The 26,421-nt window shown below is 48.1% G+C and overlaps 1 protein-coding gene across 1 annotated transcript in view; it reads right to left on the bottom strand.

Annotated features, from left to right (window-relative positions):
- Positions 1-26,421, bottom strand: part of LOC144507772 (venom factor-like) — a 113,096-nt gene that overhangs the window by 52,157 nt on the left and 34,518 nt on the right. Inside the window, exons 14-23 of the mRNA XM_078235048.1 lie at positions 24,629-24,793; positions 21,993-22,122; positions 20,834-20,905; positions 19,743-19,940; positions 16,318-16,426; positions 12,325-12,410; positions 5,925-6,064; positions 3,439-3,651; positions 1,178-1,229; positions 635-721 (exon numbers count right to left, since the gene is read on the bottom strand). Coding sequence (XP_078091174.1) covers positions 635-721; positions 1,178-1,229; positions 3,439-3,651; positions 5,925-6,064; positions 12,325-12,410; positions 16,318-16,426; positions 19,743-19,940; positions 20,834-20,905; positions 21,993-22,122; positions 24,629-24,793 — 1,252 coding nt within the window. The remainder of the gene's footprint in view (positions 1-634; positions 722-1,177; positions 1,230-3,438; positions 3,652-5,924; positions 6,065-12,324; positions 12,411-16,317; positions 16,427-19,742; positions 19,941-20,833; positions 20,906-21,992; positions 22,123-24,628; positions 24,794-26,421) is intronic.

Here is a 26,421-nt window from a genome sequence, read left to right as displayed (position 1 = left end):
TTAATATTGTGATTAGTTTGTAGCCAACCAGGATGGGCTGAAGTAAGTGTATAAGATTTCCCTTGTTCAGTGAAGAGGCCACATGGTGAGCTCAGTGGCTGTGTTCCTGCCTACGTAAAAATAAACTGTTCGACGACTGGAACAGACCCACGTGTCGAGTGATTTTTCCAACCTCATTCGCGATGACGGGTATTTTCCAGTACGTATTGGATCTCTATTCAAGCAATGAAAAGCCAGAGTAAAACTGGAACGCTCATGATCTGAGGACACCGCCACCTGCAAGTTCCCCTCCAAGCCACTCCCCATCCTGACTTGGAAATATATCGCCGCTCCTTCACAGTCGCTGGGTCAAAATCCTGGGATTCCCCCCCCAACAGCATTGTGGGTCAACCCACAGCACGTGAACTGCAGCCATTCAAGATGGCGGCTCACCGCCACCTTCTCAAGGGGCAACTCGGGATGGGCAATAAATGCTGGCCAGCCAGCAACGCCCATGTCCCACGAATGAATAAAAAAAATCTGTTATTTTGAATATTCAAATTTGCATAAGCCAGGTAAACTTGAACAATGTGTCTGCCCCAAGAAAGTGCCTCGGATTATTTGGACACAAGATCTCTCACCCCAGTCAACGTACCTTGAACACTGATGAACGAGAGCGGCTCTGTGTGTGGAACAATGTCACCTGGGATGTCAGCATCAATATTAACCCTTTGTTCTTTACCTAAATGAAAGAAACAATGTATTGATTAAAATCAATCAAATCTTTTAACAAAATCTTTGCTTTTCTCAACAACTATTGGTTTGCGTTGGTTTTCTCTTATTTGTCCTCTCCATGCCCACGTCATTCGCAGGTGGTACGGTGGCACAGTGGTCAGCACTTCTGCCCCACAGCACTCAGGACCTGAGTTCGATTCCAGGCTTGGGTCACTGTCTGCACGTTCTCCCCGTGTATGCGTGGGTTTCCTCCGGGTGCTCTGGTTTCCTCCCACAAAGAGAAAGACGTGCTGGTTAGGGTGCATTGACCGTGCTAAATTCTCCCTCAGTGTACCCGAACAGGCGCCGGAGTGTGGCGACTAGGGGATTCTCACAGTGACTTCATTGCAGTGTTAATGTCAGCCTACTTGTGACACTAATGAAATTAACTTATTAGAATGTTAATAGTGAACGAGGAACTAACCTTTCGGATCCAATTCGTAAGTTTTCACAGAATCGACTCTTTTCCCTTCTGGCTAAAAGAAAAAAATGGAAAGAAATGAATATGATAGAGCCAGATTTCTTCTGGGTCTAATATTTCTGCTTAAGCTGCTATGAAACTCTAGATTAACACATTGTTAATAAGACAACTTCTCCCAACCAGTGTCATTATCATTCATCCTGAATATGGTCCACACCCTACGCTTAGTTGTAACTGACAGAACCAGCAAGCAGCTCGAATACCTATACGCAGTGTCTGTTTTTGTGCGGATCATCTGCCCATGACACAGAAATTGGCGGGGTTGCAGATAGTGACGAGGATTGTCAAAGGGTCCAGCAGGATGTGGATAGATTGAAGGTTTGGGCAAGAGACATAGCAGATGGAGCTTAATCCGGACAAATGCGAGGTGAAGCATTTTGGAAGATCAAATTCAGTTGTGAATTATACAGTAAATGGCAGAAACCTTAGGAACATTGACATACAGAGGGATCTGGGCGTGCAGGTCCACAGATCCCTGGAAGTGGCAACACAGGTGGATAAGATGGTCATAGAGTCATAGACGTTTCCAGCATGGAAACAGGCGCTTCGGCCCAACTTGTCCATGCCACCCCCTTTTTTTTAAAGCCCTAAGCTAATCCCAATTGCCCGCATTTGGCCCATATCCCTCTATACCCATCGTACCCATGTAACTATCTAAATGCTTTTTAAAAGACAAAATTGTACCCGCCTCTACTACTACCTCTGGCAGCTTGTTCCAGATACTCGCCACCCTCTGAATGAAACAAATGCCCCTCTGGACCCTTATGTATCTCTCCCCTCTCACCTTAAACCTATGCCCAAGTAGGTCAAGAAAGCCTTAATAGGCCGGGGCACTGAGTGCAAAAGTTGGCAAATTATGTGACAGCAAAACTTCAGTGAGGCCGCATCTGGAATATTGCGTGCACTTCTGGTCACCAAACGACCAGAAGGGCGCGGACACTTTGGAGAGAGTGCAAAGATGGTTCACCAGGATGTTGCCTGGTCTGGTTGGTTTTAGGTATGAGGAGAGGTTGGATAAACTCGGATTGTTTCCATTGGAAATGCAGAGGCTGAGGGGGCAAACCTGATTGAGGACTACAAAATTATGAGAGGCGTAGATAGGGTGGATAGTCAGAGGTTTTTCCCAGGGTGGAAAGATCAACTACAAGAGGGCACAGGTTCAAGGTGAGAGGGGGGTAAGTTGAGGGGAGACGTGCAGTGAAAGTTTTTCACACAGAGGATGGTGGGTGCCTGGGACGCACTGCCAGTGGAGGTTATGGAAGACCATAAGACCATAATAAGACCATAAAACTTAGGAGGAGAATTAGGCCACTCGGCCCATCGAGTCTGCTCCGCCATTCAATCATGGCTGATATTTTTCTCATCCCCATTCTCCTGCCTTTTCCCCATAACCCCTGATCCCCTTATTAATCAAGAACCTATCTATCTCTGTCTTAAAGACACTCAATGACCCGGCCTCCACAGCCTTCTGCGGCAAAGAGTTCCACAGATTCACCACTCTCTGGCTGAAGAAATTCCTCCTCATCTGTTTTAAAGGATCGTCCCTTTAGCCTGAGGTTGTGCTCTCTGGTTCTAGTTTTTCCGACTAGTGGAAACATCCTCTCCACGTCCACTCGAAGCAGGCACGTTAGCAACGTTCAAGGTGTATCTTGATAGAGACATGAGCGGGAGGCAAACAGAGGGATAGAAATTGCGTATGGGCAATAAATAGTGAGTCCAAACAAGGATTAGGAATCAGCACTGGCTTGGTGGGCCGAAGGGCCTGTTCTCTGCTGTATTGGTCTTTGTACTTTGTTATAAAAATGTGCAGATGTACAACAGCAGAAAATTCTGTTTCAGACAGTTGTTTATGGTTTATTGGTTATATATTTTCTTATTCATTCGTGGGACATGGGCGTCGCTGACTGGGCCAGCATTTGTTACCCATCCCTAGTTGCCCTTGGAGGGCAGTTGAGAGTCAACCACATTGCTGTGGCTCTGGAGTCACATGTAGGCCAGACCGGGTAAGGGCAGCAGATTTCCTTCCCTAAAGGACATTAGTGAACCAGATGGGTTTTTCCGACAATGGTTTCATGGTCATCAGTAGGTTCTTAATTCCAGATATTTTACTGGAATCTCATTCCAAATTGGGAACATTGTATGATTCAAATCAGTAAATTAGTATTGTCTTTAGTTCTAAGAACATCCAGAATTGTCATACTTACTACCACTCGAAGCCTTTTCCGCACGCCATCAGAAACAAGCCTGTCGTAGACTGAAGCTTTGACTTCAATATCTATTTCTCCAATGATCAATGGGACTATCACATACGGCACAGCAATGGATCCTTTAGCGGGGACTTTAACTTCAGTTCTGAATCTCGCTGTCTGCTTTGCACTGCTGCAAAGGTTTTCATTGTACGGAAACTCCACACGCGCCTAGAATGTAAAATACAATTAAATTATGAAGTTAAGTTTATTTATTAGTCACAAGTAAGGCTTACATTAACACTGCAATGAAGTTACTGTGAAAATCCCCTAGTCGCCACACTCCTGTTCAGGTACACTGAGGGAGAATTTAGCATGGCCAATGCACCCTAACAAGCTCATCTTTCAGACTGTGGGATGAAACCGGGGGAAACCCACGCAGACATGAGGAGAACGTACAAACTCCCATAGACAGTGACCCAAGCCAGGAATCGAACTCGGGTCGCTGGCGCTGTGAGGCACCGACCACAATCCCACCCAGGCCCCTATCTCCACAACGCCATGCATTTACCCTAGCTAGTCCCCCTGACACTAAGGGGCAATTTATCACGGCCAATCCACCTAACCCACACATCTTTGGACTGTGCGAGGAAATCGGAGCACCCGGAGGAAACCCACACAGACATGGGGAGAATGTGCAAACTCCACACAGACAGGGACCCAAGCTGGGAATCAAACCCAACCGGGTCCCAGGCGCTGTGAGGCAGCAGTGCTAACCACTGTGCTGCCCCCAAACATATAAACATGTAACATATAAACATAGAAACATAGAAACTTAGAGCAGGAGTAGGCCATTCAGCCCTTCGTACCTGCTCCGCCATTCATTTTGATCATGGCTGATCATCGAATTCAATATCCTAATCCCCTCCCTTCCCCCCATATCCCTCAATCCCTTTAGCCCCAAGAGCTATATCTAATTTCTTCTTGAAATCAAACAACGGTTTGGCCTCAACTACTTTCTGTGGGAGTGAATTCCACACATTCACCACCCTCTGGGTGAAGAAATTTCTCCTCACCTCAGTCCTAAAAGGTTTACCCCTTATCCTCAAACATTGCCCCTAGTTCTGGCTCCCCCACCATTGGGAAAATTCTTTCTGAAAACCTTAGTCAGGCCGCATTTGGAGTATTGCATGCAGTTCTGGTCACCACACTACGAGAAGGACGTTGAGACTTTGGAGAGTGCAAAGAAGGTTCACCACGATGCTGCCTGGCCTCGAGGGTGTCGGCTATGAGGAGAGATTGAATAAACTAGGATTGTTTTCACTGGAAAGACGAAAGCTGAGGGGAGGCCTGATAGAGGTCTATAAAATGATGAGAGGCACAGTCAGGGTGGATAGTCAGAGGCTTTTTCCCCAGGGTGGAAGTGTCAATTACAAGGGGGGAAAGGCTGGATCGAACCCGGGTCCCTGGCGCTGTGAGGCAGCCGTGCCAACCACTGTGCCACCGTGCCGGCCTACAGGCTGGTCTTAAGATGCAGAGAAATGCCTTTGAATCACAGTAGCTGTACAAGTTAGAATTCAATTAATTAAATTTGGAATGAAAAACTAGTATCAGTAATGCTAGTGGCATTGTGGCACAGGGGTTAGCACTGCTGCCTCACAGCGCCAGGGACCCGGGTTCAATTCTTGGCTTGGGTCACTGTCTGTGTGGAGTCTGCACGTTCTCCCCGTGTCTGTGTGGATTACCTTCCACACTCCAAAGATGTGCGCATTAGGTTGATTGGCTGTGCTAAATTGTCCCTTCGTGTCAGGGTAAAAAAGTGGGATTATGGGGATAGGGCCTAGGTGGGATTGTGGTCGGTGCAGACTCAAAGGGACAAATGGCCTCCTTCTGCACTGTAGGGATTCTATGATTCTAATGCTGACCTTGAAACTACCAGATTGGTATAAAATTCAATCTGGTTCACAAATATCAGGAAAGGAGGAATATAGGGGCGGCACGGTGGCACAGTGGTTAGCACTGCTGCCTCACAGCGCCAGGGACCCGAGTTCTATTCCAGCCTCGGGTCACTCACTGTGTGGAGTCTGCACATTCTCCCCATATCTGCGTGGGTTTCCTCCGGGTGCTCCGGTTTCCTCCCACAGTCCAAAGATCTGCAGGTTAGGTAGATTGGCAATGCTAAATTGACCCTAGTGTCAGGGGGATTAGCGGGGTAAATATGTGGGGTTACGGGAATAGGGCCTGGGTGGGATTGTGGTCGGTGCAGACTCGATGGGCCATATGGCCTCCTTCTGCACTGTCGGGATTCTATGATTCGATGAAGCTGAGATCCATACGCTGTCTGGCCAAGACGTGACTGCAGATTCCAGCAACACAATTGACTCATAACTACCGTCTGCAGTCACCCAGTTGTGTTCAAGAAGGTGGCTCACCTTAGCACCATCTTGCATCCCTGGAACGAATGGTAATGCACATTGATGAGATAAATAGATTGCCAAAATTACCTTAATTTCCTCCTCATCATAATTGTACAGGATTGCTCTAATTTCCACTTGCTCATTGCGGACGACAGAATATGGAAGTCGGAGGTCGATGAAAAAGTCCTTCTTCACCGTTAGCTCATAAGGCTGAGCCACACATATTCCTGGAGGAAGGAAGGCACCATTATCATTAAGAAAAGGCGTCACAATTTCTAATGGAGAACTTTACACATAAGTAACTGGAGTAGACCTTTTGGCTCCTCAGGTGGAATTTTCCAGCCGCCCCACCCCAAGGCCGGAAAACCCCACCCGAGTTCAATGGACCTTCGCATGGTCCGTGTCCCGCCCGCTATGATTCCCGTGGCAGGCAGGACGGGAAAATTCCCCCCCCCTCGAGTCTGCTCCACATTTCAACTGAATCACGGATGTTTTAGTTGATTGAGAACATCTTCCCGACCGTATAAAAGGCAATTAGGGATGAGCAAGAAACTACAAAAGGTCGTGAATGTAGCCCAATCCATCACTCAAACCAGCCTCCCATCCATTGACTCTGTCTACACTTCCCGCTGCCTCAGGAAAAGCAGCCAGCATAATTAAGGACTCCACGCACCCCGGACATTCTCTCTTCCACATTCTTCCATCAGGAAAAAGATACAAAAGTCTGAGGTCACGTACCAACCGAATCAAGAACAGCTTCTTCCCTACTGCCGTCAGACTTTTGAATGGACTTACCTTGCATTCAGTTGATCTTTCTCTACACTCTAGCTATGACTGTAACACTACATTCTGCACTCTCTCCTTTCCTTCTCTATGAACGGTATGCTTTGTCTGTATAGTGCGCAAGAAACAATACTTTTCACTGCATACTAATACATGTGACAATAATAAATCAAATCAATAAATTCTGCCTTGCCAGTAATACCCACAGCCCATTAACAAATAAAAGGCTTTCACAGTCTCGAGTCCAAAGTGGCGATGCTTCAGCTTGTTTCAGTTAGGCAATCACTGAGCAACACATTTGGGGGCTTTACAAAACCTGCCATGTTCTTGCATTTTTTTAATTCATTCATGGGACATGGGCGTCGCTGGCTGGCCAGCATTTATTGCCCGTTCATAGTTGCCCTTGGAGGGCAGTTAAGAGTCAACCATATTGCTGTGGTTCTGGAGTCACATGTAGGCCAGACCGGGTAAGGACGGCAGATTTCCTTCCCTAAAGGGACATTAGTGAACCAGATGGATTTTTCCAACAATCGTTTCATGGTCATCAGCAGATTCTAAATTCCAGATACTTTTTATTGAATTCAAATTCCACCAGCTGCCGTGGCGGGATTTGAACCCGTGTCCCCAGGACATTGTAAATAGTCTCACAACAGCAGGTTAAAGTCCAACAGGTTTATTTGGTAGCACGAGCTTTCGAAGCGTTGCCCCTTCATCAGGTCAAAACAGGTGAGCGTTGCCCCTGATGAGCGTTGCCCCTAACATTGCCTAACGGTGGGTGTGATGCGCGACAATCAAGCACGAGGTACAAGGCTTCAGCGATTGAAGGCTTTTATTGACAAACAATGGAACTATCTAAACACGAGTACACCATTCCAGACTGGAGGGGTCCCGCCTGAGCAGAGGGTCTTATACCTCTCCCCAGGAGGCGGGGCCAGACCGGGATGTGCCACAACAGCATCCACCACAGGTATATTAATCCCACAGTGTAAACACCTTAACCCAATAACAACATTATAACAACCCCACAGTGTCAACACCCTAACCCAACAGTAACATTGGAATAACCCCACAGTGGTAACCAACGATGGTTCACCACATTCACCCCTCCTTTGAAAACAAGGCCGGCGGGGTGCGAAAACAGTTTACATATATACAAAAAAAAATCTACAAGTCCAGACGGTCTGGAGGACCGCACCGTCACTGTGATCTCCTCAACACCGGTTGCGACACCGGAGCAGGTGCTTGCGGTGGCGTTCTCTCCAAAACAGCGTCCGGCTGTCCCCTCGAGGACTCCCGGGCCGGTTGACCCTGGTGAAGCGGTGGTGCAGGGGATCCCGGTACCTTCTGTGGTGGCGCCGATCTCCGAGTCTCAGGCAAGCTGTACATGGGAGTATAACTGTTATGCACTGGTCCCGGTGCTGACCGCGCCACGTCCGGGGAAGAAAGAAGTGATAGGGGATTCGTGACAGGGGGTATAGGAGCGACAGGAGTTGCTACGTCCCCTGCGGGCGCCAGGTCTCGAATCGAGACCGTGTCCTCTCGCCCGTCAGGATATGCCACATAGGCATACTGAGGGTTGGCGTGGAGAAGTTGGACCGGTTCGACCAAGGGGTCGGACTTGCGGGCCCTCACATGTCGCCGCAGAAGGACGGGTCCTGGGTACGTCAACCAGGCTGGTAAGGAGATCCCCGAGGACGACTTCCGAGGGAATGAGAACATCCTCTCGTGGGGAGTAGCATTGGTTGCCGTACACAGGAGGGAGCGAATGGAATGAAGCGCATTTGGAAGGACCTCCTGCCAACGGGAGACTGGAAGGCCCCTGGACTTCAGCGCCAATAGGACAGCCTTCCAGACTGTAGCATTCTCTCTCTCCACCTGTCCGTTACCCCTAGGGTTGTAGCTCGTGGTTCTACTAGAGGCAATCCCGAATGAGAGCAGGAATTGCCTCAAGTCGTTACTCATGAACGACGAGCCCCTGTCGCTATGTATGTAGCAGGGGTACCCGAACAGGGTAAAAAGATCACTGAATGCCTTAATCACTGTGGCAGTCGACGTGTCCGCACAGGGAACAACAAACGGGAACCGGGAGTATTCATCTATGATATTGAGAAAATACACATTCCGGTCCGTTGAGGGAAGGGGGCCCTTAAAATCCACACTCAGCCTCTCGAAGGGGCGAGTGGCCTTGACCAATTGTGCCCGGTCAGGTCGATAAAAGTGCGGTTTGCATTCCGCGCAAATCCGACAGCTTCTCGTTACAGACGTGACATCCTCCACCGAGTAGGGCAGGTTGCGGGCTTTTATGAAGTGGTAGATCCGAGTGACCCCAGGATGGCACAGGTCATTATGGAGGGCGTTCAAGCGGTCCTCCTGCATGATAGCGCATGTTCCGCGCGAGAGGGCATCCGAGGGCTCATTGAGTTTCCCTGGACGATACATAATATCGTAATTATAGGTGGAGAGCTCAATTCTCCACCGCAAGATCTTATCATTCTTGATCTTGCCCCTCTGCGTATTACTGAACATAAACGCCACGGATCGTTGATCCGTGATCAGGGTGAACCGCTTCCCCGCCAGGTAATGGCGCCAGTGTCTGATGGCCTCCACAATAGCCTGAGCCTCCTTCTCCACCGCTGAATGCCGAATTTCGGGGCCTTGAAGGGTGCGGAAAAAAAACGCGACGGGCCTGCCTGCCTGGTTCAGTGTGGCGGCCAGGGCGAAATCCGATGCATCACTTTCCACCTGAAAAGGGATGGATTCATCCACCGCGTGCATCGTGGCTTTCGCAATGTCACTTTTCAAAGCCTTGAAGGCCAATTGGGCCTCCGGCGTGAGTGGGAACGTCGTGGACTTGATGAGCGGACGGGCTTTGTCCGCGTAGTTGGGGACCCACTGCGCATAATAAGAAAAAAAGCCGAGGCATCTCCTCAGTGCTTTTGCGCTAGCGGGCAAGGGAAGTTCAGTAAGGGGGCGCATACGGTCTGGATCAGGGCCGATGACCCCGTTTTCCACCACGTATCCCAGGATAGCTAACCTGCGCGTACGGAATACACACTTCTCCCTGTTATAGGTCAGATTCAGGCGAGACGCAGTGCGCAGAAAGTTCTGGAGGTTTGTGTCATGGTCCTGCTGGTCATGGCCGCAGATGGTGACGTTATCCAGGTACGGGAAGGTAGCCCGCAACCTGTTCTGGTCCACCATTCGGTCCATAGCACGCTGGAAGACCGAGACCCCATTGGTGACACCAAATGGAACCCTAAGAAACTGATACAGACGATCATCCGCCTCAAAAGCCGTATATTGTCGGTCCTCTGGGCGGATGGGGAGTTGGTGGTAGGCGGACTTAAGGTCTATGGTGGAGAACACCCGGTACTGCGCAATCTGATTGACCATATCAGATATGCGCGGGAGAGGATACGCATCCAGCTGCGTATAACGGTTAATGGTCTGACTGTAGTCGATGACCATCCGGGGTTTGTTCCCGCTTTTAACCACCACGACCTGCGCTCTCCACGGACTAGCACTGGGCTGTATGATCCCTTCTTTGAGGAGCCGCTGAACCTCAGATCTAATGAAGATCCGGTCTTCAGCGCTGTAACGCCTACTTTTAGTAGCGATGGGCTTGCAGCCTGGTACCAGATTCTTAAATACAGAGGGTGTGGTGATCTTTAGTGTGGAAAGATTGCATGCGGGGCGCTTTGGACAATTTGGAGGCTGCGGCTGATTCCCTACTGCCAGCGAAGGGAGTGGCCCACCGTACTGTAGGATCACACTCTTCATGTGGACCATAAAGTTTAATCCGAGGAGAATTGGCGCGCAAAGGTGCGGCAACACAAGGAGCCTGTATCGCTCGTAAATTGTGCCCTGCACCTCCAGGGTTACCACACAACGTCCTTGGATCGGTACAGACCGGGACTGTGATGCCATAGAAATTGTCTGTTTGGCAGGTAGAACCCGGAGTCCACACCTCTTTGCAGTGTCAGGGTGAATAAAACTCTTGGTGCTCCCACTGTCAAACAGACAATACACAGTACGACCATTTACCTTGATGTTCATCATCGAACAGTCAAGCCTGTGATGCTTTGTCTGGTCCAGAGAGGTCGACGCCACCGTTGGCCCTTGGACGTCACTGCAGGCAGCCGAGGTTGATACTGAGGACCCCTGCTGGTCGCTCCTGGTCGTCGTCGACCACGATGGCCGCCCCCATGAATCGCACGTGGGTGAGGGCGCCAAGCGTAGCGACTCCTGGTGGTCATCCTCCTCCTCCGCCAGCCACGATGGCGTCGTCCTGGATTCGCACGTGATCGGACCTCGTGGATACTGCGACGCCGAAGGAGATTGTCTCCGCTCTGGAGGGTCACAGGCTGCACTGCCGTTCTTGGGCTTCGATCTGCAGACTTTCGCGTAGTGCCCCTTTTTACCGCACTGACTGCAGACCACCGCTTTGGCTGGACACTGTTGCCGTGGATGCTTGGCTCCTCCGCAAAAATAGCACCGCTGGCCGCCTGGAGCTGCCGCCGTCGTCGGGTCGATATGGGAGCGCGAGCCCGTGGGGCGAGGAGGGATTTGTGCTTGCTCCTGCCACGTTGTCTCCACGTGGTCTTCGGGGTACAGAGCCAAGCTTTTCGACGCTGCCTCCAGTATCTCAGCCATCTCCATCGCTTGGGTCAGGTTGAGGTTCCCTTTCTCCAATAGCTTAAGCCGGATGTACGAGGACCCTACCCCTGCCACAAACGCATCTCGGGCGAGGTCGTACATGTACTGCTCAGCCGACACAGCTTTGCAGTCGCAGCCCCTGGCAAGCTGCAAGAGCTCATTGGCGTAGTCCTCCATGGTTTCGCCCGACTGCCGACGTCGTGTAGCGAGGAGGTAACGAGCGTGAATCTCGTTGGGTGGTCTTGTGTATCGTTTTTTCAAGAGCTCGATGGCCCTCGGGTAAGTGGTGGCCGCACGAATCGCGAGATAGACCGTGTCGCTTACCCTCGCGTGGAGGACCTGGAGTCTGTCGTCGTCCGTAGTAACTGCTGCAGAGGCCGCCAGGTAGTCCTCGAAACACTTCAGCCAGTGGTCGAAGGTGTTAGAGGCATCGACCGCACGTGGGTCCAGCGTCAGACGCTCTGGTTTCAGCATTTGCTCCATACTCTCTTTACTGTCGAGAGTTTTGTGTTTGTCAATAAAATTGATGCGCGACAATCAAGCACGAGGTACAAGGCTTCAGCGATTGAAGGCTTTTATTGACAAACAATGGAACTATCTAAACACGAGTACACCATTCCAGACTGGAGGGGTCCCGCCTGAGCAGCGGGTCTTATACCTCTCCCCAGGAGGCGGGGCCCGACCGGGATGTGCCATAACAGCATCCACCACAGGTATATTAATCCCACAGTGTAAACACCCTAACCCAATAACAACATTATAACAACCCCACAGTGTCAACACCCTAACCCAACAGTAACATTGGAATAACCCCACAGTGGTAACCAACGATGGTTCACCACAGGGTGTGAACCCACCTCTCCACTCACCTGACGAAGGAGCAGCGCTCCAAAAGCTCGTGATTCCAAATAAACCTGTTGGACTTTAACCTGGTGTTGTGAGACTTCTTACTGTGCCCACCCCAGTCCAACGCCGGCATCTCCACATTATAGCAAGTTCCATCGCACAAAGGCATTTCTCAAAAACTCCTAATCTGAAAACGACTTACCTTTCTGTGGTGACACGCTGACAGCTTGAATTTCCCAGGTAGTGATCGAGTCTTTAAGGAAACCAGATACATCCTTTGTGACAGTGCTGATTAAGAAAAATAAAAATATATTTCCATTGAGTGCTTCTTGACTAAACCCATTAACACCTTGAAATTATCACTTCTTATTGAAATCAACGACTATTGCGATCCTTTATTTGAACGCTACCTATATTCAAGATTGTGCAAACCATTTTATTTATTAGTGTCACAAGTAGGCTTACATTAACACTGCAATGAAGTCACTGTGAAAATCCCCTAGTTGCCACACTCCGGTGCCTGTTCAGGTACAATGAGGGAGAATTTACCATGGCCAATGCACCCTAACCAGCACATCTTTGGACTGTGGGAGGAAACTGGAGCACCCGCAGGAAACCCACGCAGACATGGGGAGAACATGCAGACTCCACACAGACAGTGGCCCAAGCCGGGAATCGGACCCGAGTCCCTGGTGCTGTGAGGGGCTTAGAGCTTCGAAAGCTTGTGTGGCTTTTGCTACCAAATAAGCCTGTTGGACTTTAACCTGGTGTTGTTAAACTTCTTACTGTGTTTACCCCAGTCCAACGCCGGCATCTCCACATCATGGCTGTGAGGCAGCAGAGCTAAGACACTTTATGACCTTTTAAGACAGAGATAGATAGGTTCTTGATTAATAAGGGGATCAGGGGTTATGGGGAAAAGGCAGGAGAATGGGCATGAGAAAAATATCAGCCATGATTGAATGGCGGAGCAGACTCGATGGGCCGAGTTGCCTAATTCTGCTCCTATGTCTCATGGTTTTATGGTCTAACCATTGTGCTGCCCTCTGTCTGCCCCCTCAGATAAATATAAATATCCTACAGACGCGAATAGCGGGAGAGTTCCCTGATTGCCCTGGCCAATATCCCTCAACCAGCGTCACACAAAAAGGACAATTAATGGGTCACTTTCACACCAGGACTGTGTCAAGATTGTCTCCTGAACTGAAAAACCTCAGTGCCCTTTGCTTCCAGTGTCCACCTTTCCCGTACCTCCACGTGATGCTTTTCCTTCAACTCCAGGGCAGGCAGTGGGCAGCACGGTGGCTCAGTGCCAGGGACCCGGGTTCAATTCCCGGCTTGGATCACTGTCTGTGCGGAGTCTGCATGTTCTCCCCATGTCTGCATAGGTTTCCTCCGCTTTACTCCCACAGTCCGGAAGATGTGCTGGTTAGGGTGCATTAACTTCTTTGTCTCCATTTCTGAGAGGAGGCTTTCAAGCAAACTATTCTTTTGACTTTGCATCCTCCTATGCTGCTTCCTGTAATTACCCTATTCCACTCTCCAAGTTTCTCATCTCTCCACACCATCTATTTTGACCATGCAATCTTCCATACTTAGAACATAGAACATAGAACATTACAGCGCAGTACAGGCCCTTCAGCCCTCGATGTTGCGCCGACCAGTGGAACCAATCTAAAGCCCCTCTAATCTACACTATTCCAATATCATCCATATGTTTATCCAATAACCATTTGAATGCTCTTAATGTTGACGAGTCCACTACTGCTGCAGGCAGGGCATTCCACGCCCTTACTACTCTCTGAGTAAAGAACCTACCTCTAACATCTGTCCTACATCCCTCACCCCTCAATTTAAAGCTATGTCCCCTCGTGCTAGCCAACACCATCCGAGGAAAAAGGCTGTCACTATCCACCCTATCTAATCCTCTGATCATCTTGTATGCCTCTATTAAGTCACCTCTTAACCTTCTTCTCTCTGACGAAAACAACCTCAAGTCCCTCAGCCTTTCCTCATACTTGTGTTCGCAATATATCTTTCTCTACCTTAAACTCCACCTGGCCCACTACGATTGACAAGGCCTCTGACTGTGTGTACTTTCCACTCCCTCCCCGCAGTACAATAGGGTTCCCTCTCCTTCCATCCACCAGCATCCATATTCAATGGATCATGCCCAGCCATTCCAACACTCCCAGAATGATACCACCACCAAACCAACTTCTCTTTCTCTCCTTTCCAAGCATCCCAAAGGATGTTGCCCCTTCACAACAACCTGATCCAATCCTCACCCACTCCCAACAGACTGGTCCCTTCCGAAGGCATCTTTCCATGCTAGCACAGGAGATGCAATTCCTGTCCTTTTACCTCCTTCCTGAGCAGCATTGATGTACAGAAGGATCTTGGGGTTCAAGTCCATAGCTCCCTGAAACTGGCCACGCAAGTAGTAGACAAGGTGGTAAAGAAGGCATTAGGCATGCTTGCCTTTATTGTTTGGGGCATTGGGTACAAGAGTCAAGATGTCATGTTGAAGCTTTATAAAATTTTGGTTAGGCCGTATTTAGAGTATCACATTCCATTCGAGACACCACATTACAGGAAGGATGTGGGGGCTTTGGAGGGGGGGCAGAAGAGGTTTACCAGGATGTTGCATGGATTAGAGGGTCTGAGCTATAAAGAGAGGCTGGATAAACTCAGGTTGTTTTCTCTGGAGTGACCGAGGCTGAGGGGAGACCTGATAGAAGTCTATAAAATTATGAGAGGCATAGATAGGGTTGACAGTCAGAATCTTTCTCCCCAGAGTTGAAATGTCTATTACTAGGGGGCACGCACTTAAGGCGAGAGGGGGAAAGTTTAAAGGAGATGTGAGAGTAAGTCTTTTACACAGGGAGTGGTAGGTGTCTGGAACCGGCTGCCAGGGGTGTTGCTGGAGGCAGATATGATAGGGGGGTTTAAGGAGCTTTCAGATAAGCGCGTGAATATGTAAGTAATAGAGGGATGTGGATCAAGGGCAGGCAGACGGGATTAGTTTAATTTGGCGTCATGTTCAACACAACATTGTGGGCTGATGGGCCTGTTCCTGTGCCGTATTGTTCTACGTTCTATATGTTGAACTCCCAAGGCCCCAAACACTTCTTCCAAGTAAACTAGTGTTTACTTGACACTTCTTTCAATTTAGAATACAGTATTTGCTGCTCATAATGTGGCTTTATTGACACTGGGAGATTGGCTAGCTGCTTTGTATAATATCTCCATTCAATTCTTAAGCATGACTCTGAGCTTACTGTGGCTCCTCATTTCAATTCTTCACTTTGCTCCCACTCTAACCTCTCTGTCCTTGGCCTGCTTCAGAGAAGCTCAACGCAAGCTCAAGGAACACGTCCTTATCTTATTGCTTTCTTTTGCCCTCCGATTTCTTTACTTGTCTCTTTGGCTCCTGATAATTAAACCTCTCCGGCCTTCATAGGATCTATACAGTGTAGAAGGAGGCCATTTGGCCCATTGAGCAAGTACCGACAACAATCCCACCCAAGCCCCGTAGCGCGACATATTTACCCTGCTAATCCCCCTGACACTAAGGAGCAATTTATCATGGCCAATCCACCTAACCCGCACATCTTTGGATTGTGGAAGGAAACCGGAGCACCCGGAGGAAACCCACGCAGACACGGGGTGAACATGCAGACTCCGCACAGACAGTGACCCGAGGCCAGAATTGAACCCGGGTCTCTGGCACTGTGAGGCAGCAGTGCTAACCACTGTGCCACCATGCTGTCCCCTCTGCCCTATTAGTCACAAGTAGGCTTACATTAACACTGTAATGAAGTTACTGTGAAAATCTCCTAGTCGCCACACTCTGGCGCCTGTTCGGGTACACTGAGGGAGAACTTAGCACGGCCAATCCACCCTAACCAGCACGTCTTTCGGACTGTGGGAGGAAACCGGAGCATCCAAAGAGAACCTGCGCACTCACGGGGAGAACGTGCAGACTCCACACAGACAGTGACCCAAGGCTGGAAATGAACCGGGTCCCTGGCGCTGTGAGGCAGCAGTGCTAACCACTGCGCCACCGTGCCACCCGTTGGACTGAAAGAATCCTACTGAGTGACAATTTCATGTATAAAACCATAAGAAGCAGTGCCAATCCCACACAATCTTACAAATGACCAATAATCTGTGCAATAATAATAATTTGTACCCTCCTCTGTCACTTGTGGGCAGTGTCCTCAATATCCACAGCCAACTTTCTGGAAAGTCACTCCTGGATATAATATCCTCATATGGAGAATAGTAATCATCGTCATCACCTAAGGAAGAGTGGAAATGGTAATTAGTAAGATATTCTGAGCATTAGCGGAAAAGAGTGGATATTTGGAGTCAAGGTAAGTGTGGGAGTTTATGAGAATAAACCTTAATCTTTCCCCTTCTTAAAATTGAACATAAATTGCTGGTAATTGTAAAGTTTATTAATTAGTCACAAGTCAGTTTACATTCCCCCAGTCGCCACACTCCGGCGCCTGTTCAGGTAACACTGAGGGAGTGTTGCGACTCGGGAATTTTCTCAGTAACTTCATCGCAGTGTTCATGTAAGTCTCCTTGTGACACTAATAAATAAACTTATTCGTATTACACCCAGGAACCGTTCAAGGGAAATTTGATAACAGAAGAAACTTAAAGGGTGCGATCTTACTGGTGGTTTATGCCCCACTGTCACTGCGGCGAGGATGGAGAATTCGGTGCTGACCCAAATCTCCGTTCACTGCAGCGGGACTGGAAAATGCCACTGGCCGGAACAGCTGTAAGGTTCCACCCAAAGACTCTGAATGCACAAAGCATTCGGAATAACCTTGACGAGCTAACAGTACAAATAGATACAATTGGTTATGATTTGGTGACGATTACTGAGACATGGTTGAAGGGAAACCAGATTAGGGAATTGAATATCCAAGGGTAATGACTTCGATCAGGCCATTGAGGTTGGCCTATTGGAGTATGAACTCTCTGATTAATGAGTCAATTGATGGGCCAATCAGGGAGTCTTTTCCTTGTATTTAACTGGGAGTGTCAGTTCCTCTGGTGCTCCCGAAGGTAGACTGCTGATTGCGAGCACTCTGTGTACTGCTGTTGGAATTGGAAATAAAGAGGCTTTGGTGAAGGGAATTCTGCCTCCAAAGACTAAATACAAAAATTAACTGGACTAGTCACATTACAAGAGCAAGTTAAGAGAGTTTGAGAATTCTGTCCTGGATAACTAACTACATGAGCTCCCCAAAGCCTGTCCCCCATTTACAAATCAGGAATGTAATGGAATACTTTCTACCTTCTCGATGGCAACTAGAATACCATGCAGGATGAAGCATTTAATTGAACTGGGAGGCGATGGCCTAGTGGTATTATTGCTAAACTATTAATCCAAAAACTCAGCTAATGTTCTGGGGACCCGGGTTCGAATCCCACCATGGCAGGTGGTGGAATTTGAATTCAATAAAAAATATCTGGAATTGAGAACCTGACGGTGACCATGAAACAATTGTCGATTGTTGGAAAAACCCATCTGGTTCGCTAATGTCATTTAGGGAAGGAAATCTGCCTTCCTTACCCGGTCTGGCCCACATGTGACTCCAGAGCCACAGCAATGTGGTTGACTCTCAACTGCCCTCTGAAAGACGTTCAGTTCAAGGGCGACTAGGTATGGGCAATAAATGCTGGCCAGCCAGTGACGCCCATGTCTCACAAGTGAATAAAAAAATATATACTAGTGCAGTCAGTGGAATTGAATACAGAGCGAGGAATAGAGCGGGTAGCCATTTACTGTTACGTACTGCTTGCCCAACTACCCACATGTTTATCTCATAGAAACATATAAAATCTTGAAGGGACTGGACAGGCCTGATACAGGAAAAATGTTGGGGAAGTCCAGAACTAGGGGTCACAGTCTAAGAATAAGGGGTAAGCCATTCAAGACGAAGATGAGGAAGAACTTCTTCACTCAGAGAGTTGTGAACCTGTGGAATTCTTCACCACAGAAAGCTGCTGGGGGCCAGTTCATTAGATACGTTGAAGAGGGAGTTGGACGTGACCCCTGTGGCTAAAGGGATCAAAGGGAATGGAGAGAAAGCAGGAGTGGGATGCTGAAAGTGTATGATCAGCCATGATCATATTGAATGGTGGGGCAGGCTCGAAGGGCCGAATGGCCTCCTCCGGCATCGATTTTCGATGTTTCTAAACAAAATCCCTACCCAAACACCTCTCTACGAGGAAAGACTTTCTCAGAAGACTAAGGAAATTTAGCATGTTAGCTACGACCCTCACCAACTTTTACAGATGCACCATAGAAAGCATTCTTTCTGGTTGTATCACAGCTTGGTCTGGCTCCTGCTCTGCCCAAGACCACAAAGAACGACAAAAGATCGTGAATGTAGCCCAATCTATCACGCAAACCAGCCTCCCATCCATTGACTCTGTCTACACTTCCTGCTGCCTCGGCAAAGCAGCCAGCATAATTAAGGACCCCCACGCACCCCGGACATTCTCTCTTCCACCTTCTTCCTTTGGGGAAAAAGATACAAAAGTCTGAGGTCACGTACCAACCGACTCAAGAACAGCTTCTTCCCTGCTGCCATCAGACTTTACAATGGACTAACCGTGCATTAAGTTGATCTTTCTCTGCATCTGAGCTATGACTGTAACACTACATTCTGCACTCTCTCGTTTCCTTCTCTATGAACGGTATGTTTTGTCTCTATAGCGCGCAAGAAACAATACTTTTCACTGTATCCCAATACATGTGACAATAATAAATCAAATCAAAGATATCTTTATCTTTTCTCCATCTTAAGAAGTGTTCAAAGATTAACATTCTGAAGGATAAATAAAGTGGTGAAAAAGAATAGTGAAGAAGGCATTCGGCATGCTTGGGTTCATCGGTCAGAACATTGAATACAGGTGTTGGAATATCTTGTTGAAGTTGTACAAGACATTGGTAAGGCCACACTTGGAATACTGTGTGCAGTTCTGGTCACCCTATTATAGAAAGGATATTATTAAACGAGAAAGAATGCAGAAAAGATTTACTAGGATGCTTCCGGGACTTGATGGTTTGAGTTATAAGGAGAGGCTGGATAGACTGGGACTTTTTTCTCTGGAGGCTGAGGGGTGATCTTATAGAGGTCTATACAATAATGAGAGGCACAGATCAGCTAGATAGTCAATATCTTTTCCCAAAGGTAGGGGAGTCTAAAACTAGAGGGCATAGGTTTAAGATGAGAGGGGAGGGATACAAAAGGGTCCAGAGGGGCAATTTTTTCACGCAGAGGGTGGTGAGTGTCTGGAACCAGCTGCCAGAGGTAGTAGTAGAGGCGGGTACAATATTGTCTTTTAAAAAGGATTTAGATAGTTACATGGGTATGTTGGGTATAGAAGGATATGGGCCAAATGCGGGCAATTGGGATTAGCTTAAGGATTTAAGAAAAAAAGAGCAGCATGGACAAGTTGGGCCAAAGGGCCTGTTTCCATGCTGTAAACCTCTATGACTCTATGACTCTATGGCACTCACTGGACATGTTACTTCAAAAAAAATGTCCTTTCATTGGGTTACGACCTGGAGAAATTACTGATACTTACTTCTGGCTAAAGTCATTTGAATTTTGGCACGTTCTTCCCGAAACTTTTGGACATGGTTGCAACAATCAAGGAACGCGGCTTTACATTTGACGCCAGATACTATTTTTCTTTCCCTCTTAGCGCATGAAAATCCCATGATGCTCTTCTTCAGTCCTGCGTTGCAACATTTCCTGAGAAGCACTTCTTTGTAATTCATCACTGAATTTAAAATGAAACAAACCGGGAGTGTAAATATGCAGGTACCAAAGAGAGGGAAGAGAAATATGACCTTTGAGAAATAAGTTTGAATGATTTCAAGGAACATAACAAATGTGTAAGTCACTTTCCTGAGCTGTTTAACAGTTCAGGGCTTTTGTATGAACTACAGAAGGAACAAAGAACAAAGAACAAAGAAAATTACAGCACAGGAACAGGACCTTCGGCCCTCCAAGCCTGCACTGACCATGCTGCCCAACTGAGCTAAAATCCCCTCCCCTTCCGGGGACCATATCCCTCTATTCCCATCCTATTCATGTATTTGTCAAGACGCCCCTTAAAAGTCACTACCGTATCTGCTTCCACTACCTCCCCCGGCAGCGGGTTCCAGGCACCCACCACCCTCTGTGTAACACTTTATTTATTTTAAACGAGCAATGAATTAAAGTAAAGTTTATTTAAAGAAAAGATCATTTATTAGTCGCAAGTAGGCTTACATTAACACTGCAATGAAGTTACTGTGAAAATCCCCCAGTCGCCACACTCCGGCACCTGTTCGGGTTACACTGAGGGAGAATTAAGCACGGCCAATGCACCCTAACCTGCACATCTTTCAGACTGTGGGAGGAAACTGGAGCGACTGGAGGAAACCCATGCAGACACGAGGAGAACGTGCAGATTCCACACAGACAGTGACTCAAGCCAGGAATTGAACCCAGGTCCCTGGCGCTGTGGGGCAGCAGTGTTAAGCACTGTGCCACCGTGCCGCCGGGATTAATTCCAATGCAATATTTCTTTGTAATTTTTTTCTTAGTAACTTCATTGCAGTGTTATTGTAAGCCCTACTTGTGACTAATAAATAAGCTTAAAACTTGATTTCTATCAGAAACACATACACTTTGCTGCTTTAACGTCCACTAGACTCGTTGACCGGCGTTTCCGTTTCATTGGCTGCATGCATTTCAGCTCTGTAATAGACATTTGGAATGAATACATGTTGAAATGTTAGTTACAGTCGACGCTGTTCCAGACAATCTTCACACACAGCATAGATCTTACAAACACAACAGCTAATGTCCTCAATGTACAGATTATTCCAGCAAATTAACAGGAGAATTTATCGAAATACCGCGAATGCTGGATATCTGTGTAAAAGCAGTTAGTGCTGGAACTCACAGAATCCCGACAGTGCACAAGGAGGCCATTCGGCCCATCGAGTCTGTACCAACTCTCCAACAGAACATCTTTCTCCAGCCCACCCTGTCCCAGTAACCCCACGCATTCACCCCGCTAATCCCCCTAATTTACACATCTTTGGACACTAAGGGGCAATTTAGCATGGACAATCCACCTTACCCGCACATCTTTGGACACTAAGGGACAATTTAGCATGGACAATCCACCTTACCCGCACATCTTTGGACACTAAGGGACAATTTAGCATGGACAATCCACCTTACCCGCACATCTTTGGACACCAAGGGGCAAGTTAACATGGGTAATCAACCTGACCTGCCCATCTTTGGACACTAAGAGGCACTTCAGCATGGCCAATCCACCTAACCTGCACGTCTTTTGACACTAAGAGGCAATTTAGCATGGCCAATCCCCCTAACCTGCACATCTTTTGACACTAAGGGGCAATTTAGCATGGTCAATCCACCTTACCAGCACATCTTTGGAGTGTGAGAGGAAACCGGAGCACCCGGAGGAAACCCACGCAGACATGGGGAGAACCTGCAATCTCCACTCAGGCAGTATGCGTGGCACAAGTGGAGAACATTGGAAGTATTGGTAATCGGGTGTGGGGGGAGTGGGGGGGGTGTGGGTGAAGAGGTTTAAATTGGGGTTTAGGTGGAATAAGTGCAATGTGGATATGTATCATCAAACTGGATTAGATCTCAGTACGATTACAGGACACTGCATCAAACCATTATCTTATTCACCCTCTACACAAGTTATCACTGCAAACTAAACCTGACCACTGCCGGACTTCACTTTACATGAAGTTACAGAGGTTAAATCGTTATGTTGAACGCTTCCGGGAAACAGTACCTGTCCTTATCGGAGTTTTAATGTCGGTGCTTGTCACAAATGTTAGTCCCGCATCTGAGAAAACGCCAAACACATCTTTGCCACCTCCAGGCGTGCAGGCAATGTCATTCTTCTCCACCACGTTCCAGATCTATAGAGGATGCACGCAAAGTAGGTGCGTGAGTTCACCAAGTTGGTAAAGTGATGCCACAACAAGCTAACTGTCCCCCAAGTTGGTAGGTGGAGCGGAAATATGGGTGGCACAGTGGTTAGCACTGCTGCCTCACAGCGCCAGGGACCCCCGGGTTCGATTCCCGGCTCGGGTCACTGTCTGTGTGGAGTTTGCGCATTCTCCTCGTGTCTGCGTGGGTTTCCTCCGGGCGCTCCGGTTTGCTCCCACAGTCCGAAAGACGTGCTGGTTAGGTTGCATTGGCTGTGCTAAATTCTCCCTCAGTGTACCCGAACAGGTGCCGGAGTGTGGCGACTAGGGGATTTTCACAGTAACTTCATTGCACTGTTAATGTAAGTCTACTTGTGACACGATTTAAAAAATCATAGAATCTATGCTGGTTAGGTTGATTGGCCATGCTCAATTGCTCCTTAGTGTCAGGGCAATTAGCAGGGGTTACGGGGAAGGGGCCTGGGTGGGAATGTTGTCAGTGCAGGCTCGATGGGCTGAATGGCCTCCTTCTGCTCTGTGGGGATTCTACGATTTTTAAAAATTCATATCACAAGTAGGCTTACATTAACACTGCAATGAAGTTACCGTGAAAATCCCCCAGTCGCCACACTCCGGCACCTGTTCGGGTACACTGAGGGAGAATTTAGCACGGCCAATGCACCCTAACCAGCACATCTTTCAGACTGTGGGGGGAAAGTGGAGCACCCGGAGGAAACCCACGCAGACATGGGGAGAACGTGCAGACTCCGCACAGACAGTGACCCAAGCCGGGAATCGAACCCGGGTCCCTGGCGTTGTGAGGCAGCAGTGCTGACCACTGTGCCACCGTGCCACCCTGCATGGGAAGCAAGTCCACAATTATCCTTAGCTTAAGAGTGTTTCTCTGCTTTCGCTTTGGTGAACAGACCGTTTTAAACAGTAGCACATTCTCAAGGGGCTGGTGAAGTAATGGGACTTCCCGTTTGCTGATAAACCTCTCAAACGCAAAGTACTTTATTACAAGTTGCGTCTGCAACAGAGCCCTGGCATTCAGCAGGTTTGTGGTAACTAAAACAAGTTGCAAAACACCTTGTTTTCTTCCCTCACACTTTTTCACCCAAATGTTGGTACTTGCAGAGTGGCCACTCCAATCCTTCCTTCCCCTACATCTAACCCTAAAAATCCTACCCGCCCAACCTCACCAGTTCTCTCGCTCCTCCCTGAGCAAGAATTTTCCCCAAAAATGACGGTGTTATTTTGGGTGAGTAGTCACAACGATCTCACACTCAATCATCTTTTTTTGGGAGGGGGCGGGTTTATTGCACCGGTTAAAAAAGGACGGGGCCAAAACACACCATCAAGCCCCGCTTCACAGAGATTGGCCGCCCCTTTATAAAGGGTATCCCGATATCAAAGTTCAATTGGAGACCGCCCCCCCCCCCTCACCCCATGGGACCACCCTCTCATTGAAGGCATGTTTCCTCTCCCCTACATAAATCACCACCATTGGGACCCTCCAAATGGGTCCCCCTTCATGCCCCCTCCTTCATGATCCCTCCTCATGCTGCCCTCTTCGTGCCCCACCCCCTTCATGCCCCTTCATGTTCCACCCCCTTCTTGACCGCCTTCATACCCCCCTCAGGATCTAACCCCTTGGCACTACCCCAGCCGCCTGACAGTGCCCAACTGGCAGTGTCCACCAGGTTGGCGTTGCCAGGGTGTTAGGTTGGCACTGCCAGAGTGCCAGGTGGGCACTGCCAGGGTGTCAGGTTGGCACTGCCAGGGTGTCAGGTTGGCACTGCCAGGGTGTCAGGTTGGCACAGCCAGGGTGTCAAATTGCCACATTCAAGGTGTCAGTTTGGCCCTGCCAGGGTGCCAGGTTGGCACTGCCAGTGTGTCAGGTTGTCTCTGCCAAGGTGCCAGGTTGGCTCTGCCAGATGGGCACTGCTCAGCCATATCCGCAACCACCCACGGCCTTCACTGGCTTCTGAGCCCCCCCATCCTGGCGTGGCCATCACACCTGGTCTCCATTAGTGGAGAGCAGGCATGTTAGTGATTCTCTCCAGGTTCCCGTTGCACCCGGGGGGGGTCGGTGAATCCCGGGAAGAGGGAGAATCCAGCTTAAAACAACGTAGGCATATTTAAATGGAAGAAACGTCTGCGTGCCGGACATGCCAGCGTCAATCACGCTGCTTTTCACACCCAAAATGACAGATTACATTAGCGACATGGCGGTTGGTGGAATCCAACGGGGTAATGCGTTGGCACGCTAGACACCTCACCCACGATTCTATAACCCTGATGTGATCTGGAAAATCACAGCCCTTATTCTTGCATGGATCTCCTCATTACCTGTAGGTACATCTGGCCAACTGCTGACTACTTTTGTTCCAATAAATGGGCGAAAACATGATCTCAAATGGGTTATGTTTCTGCCCGTAACTTAACGATTAATTTCCAAATGTAAACGCTGATAAAAACAATGGGAATTACTCACCTTGCTCTGCGTCAATTTATTCTTCTTGTTCAATACAAACACCGCTTTATCCACAGCGACAAGACCAACCGTCGCCCCGGAATCTCCCGTCAGTCTCAGTTGGAATCCCTTGCCAGGTTTGTAAATTTTATTTTCATCGTGTACATTTGCAGCAGACACTTCCAGCTGTGGAGAAACGTACGTTAGTCTGGAATACTCACAAATACTGAATTACATTTTGTGGTGAAGTTCGTGTTTACAAAATTTTTTTTTAAAATTTGTTAAAATGCTAAGAGATGTAAAATTGTCTTTTAAAAGGTGGTTTTGCTTTTTCAGTACCTCGAGTTAAAGAAAAAAGAGATGCTGGTACAAATGCAAGTACACAGTGGAGACCCAAAGTGGAACAATTTATCAGAGGCAAAAACAACAGGGTTGCTTTGGTAACAGGCTTCAGGCATTTGAATAAGAACATGTTTCTGAAGTTTCACCAGTCAATTTGAAATAGGCATTTGAATAGCAGCAGCCTATTGGATTTGAATTTGATGTTTCGATAACCTACAGACCAATCCTATTGTGGGGGTTTTGGTATATCATTGGGGGAATAAAGGCCACAGCTCCCAGCTCCAAACCACCTGCCAGCGACTGCCACACTTCACAGCTCTCAAAGAGGGAGAGACGCAGACAGTAACTATTCTCTGCAGGTGTAAACAGCCACACTTACGTCTTAAAAGAAAGCTTCATCTCAATCGTAAAGGTACCGACAGAAGAACACAACACAGAAGAAGTCAGCAAAGAAGACGGAAGATTCTGGAAGAGGGCAAACCTGATTGAAATTTGAAGGTGACTAAAAATTCTATTGTTTTCCTTTTTTGTTAATAAATGGGAATCGGAATTATCGAAACAGCATTCCATTGGAATAATGTTTTATTGGGTTTGTTAATCGTTTAGTTAATCTGTTCACTGTTAGTTAACTAAATAAAGTGTGACTTGTTATTTTACAGAGAAAGTCTCAGGTAGTTATTTTGACACAACCACTGAAAGTTGTTGAAATGCCGATAATCCCCCTTCTCACACACTCTTCAACAGGTTAAGAATGGAGGTACTTCTCTTTGAGTGGTTGAGTTTTAGTTCTCCGAGAGAAGATCAACCTTTCCCTTTTGTAACATTTTGAACAGCACAACGCACCATTGTTGGCCCCAGCAAAATTCCATTTATTATATATTTAATTATATAATTAGAGTATTACGAATGAAACAGCACAGGAGGCCATTCGGCCTCATTCATTTGAAAGAGTTATCAGTTAGTCCCACCCTTCCTCTTCTTACGTGACGTCCCTGTAAAGTCTTTCCCTCAAGGGTTTTATCATACGACATGTACGGGATTTTTCCTCCCCCTCCACGGTGTGTTTCGCGGCAGCGGGATGTGGCGCATCGCTCGGTGGCGGCGGGGATCTTATGGTCCTGTCATTGTCAACGGAGTTTCCTGTTGAACGTGCCCCCCCCCCCCCCACCCTCCCCAGCCCTTAGCGCCAGGAAACCCGCGGCAAGGGTGCGTCCGTCGGAGGGACCATAAGATCCCGCCGGGGTGAACGGCAGTGGGATTTTGTCACGTGCCTCCTGCAAACTTATGGCCACACAAGATGGCCGCTGATGTCCACCTGTGCCTGCACACTCAGCCACGCGTACGCACACATCCAAGGATATCAATTCAACTAATTAATAAACTGAAATAAAAATGCTAATTTCATTCATAATGATCATGAAATGATCAGATTGTCTTAAAAAAAAACAATCTGATTCACAAATCTCTTTCAG

This window comes from Mustelus asterias, chromosome 19, assembly GCF_964213995.1.
Source record: "Mustelus asterias chromosome 19, sMusAst1.hap1.1, whole genome shotgun sequence".
Classification (NCBI taxonomy): Eukaryota; Metazoa; Chordata; class Chondrichthyes; order Carcharhiniformes; family Triakidae; genus Mustelus; species Mustelus asterias.
Note: the sequence above shows the minus strand (reverse complement) of the source record. Positions and strands in the feature narration are given on the sequence as shown.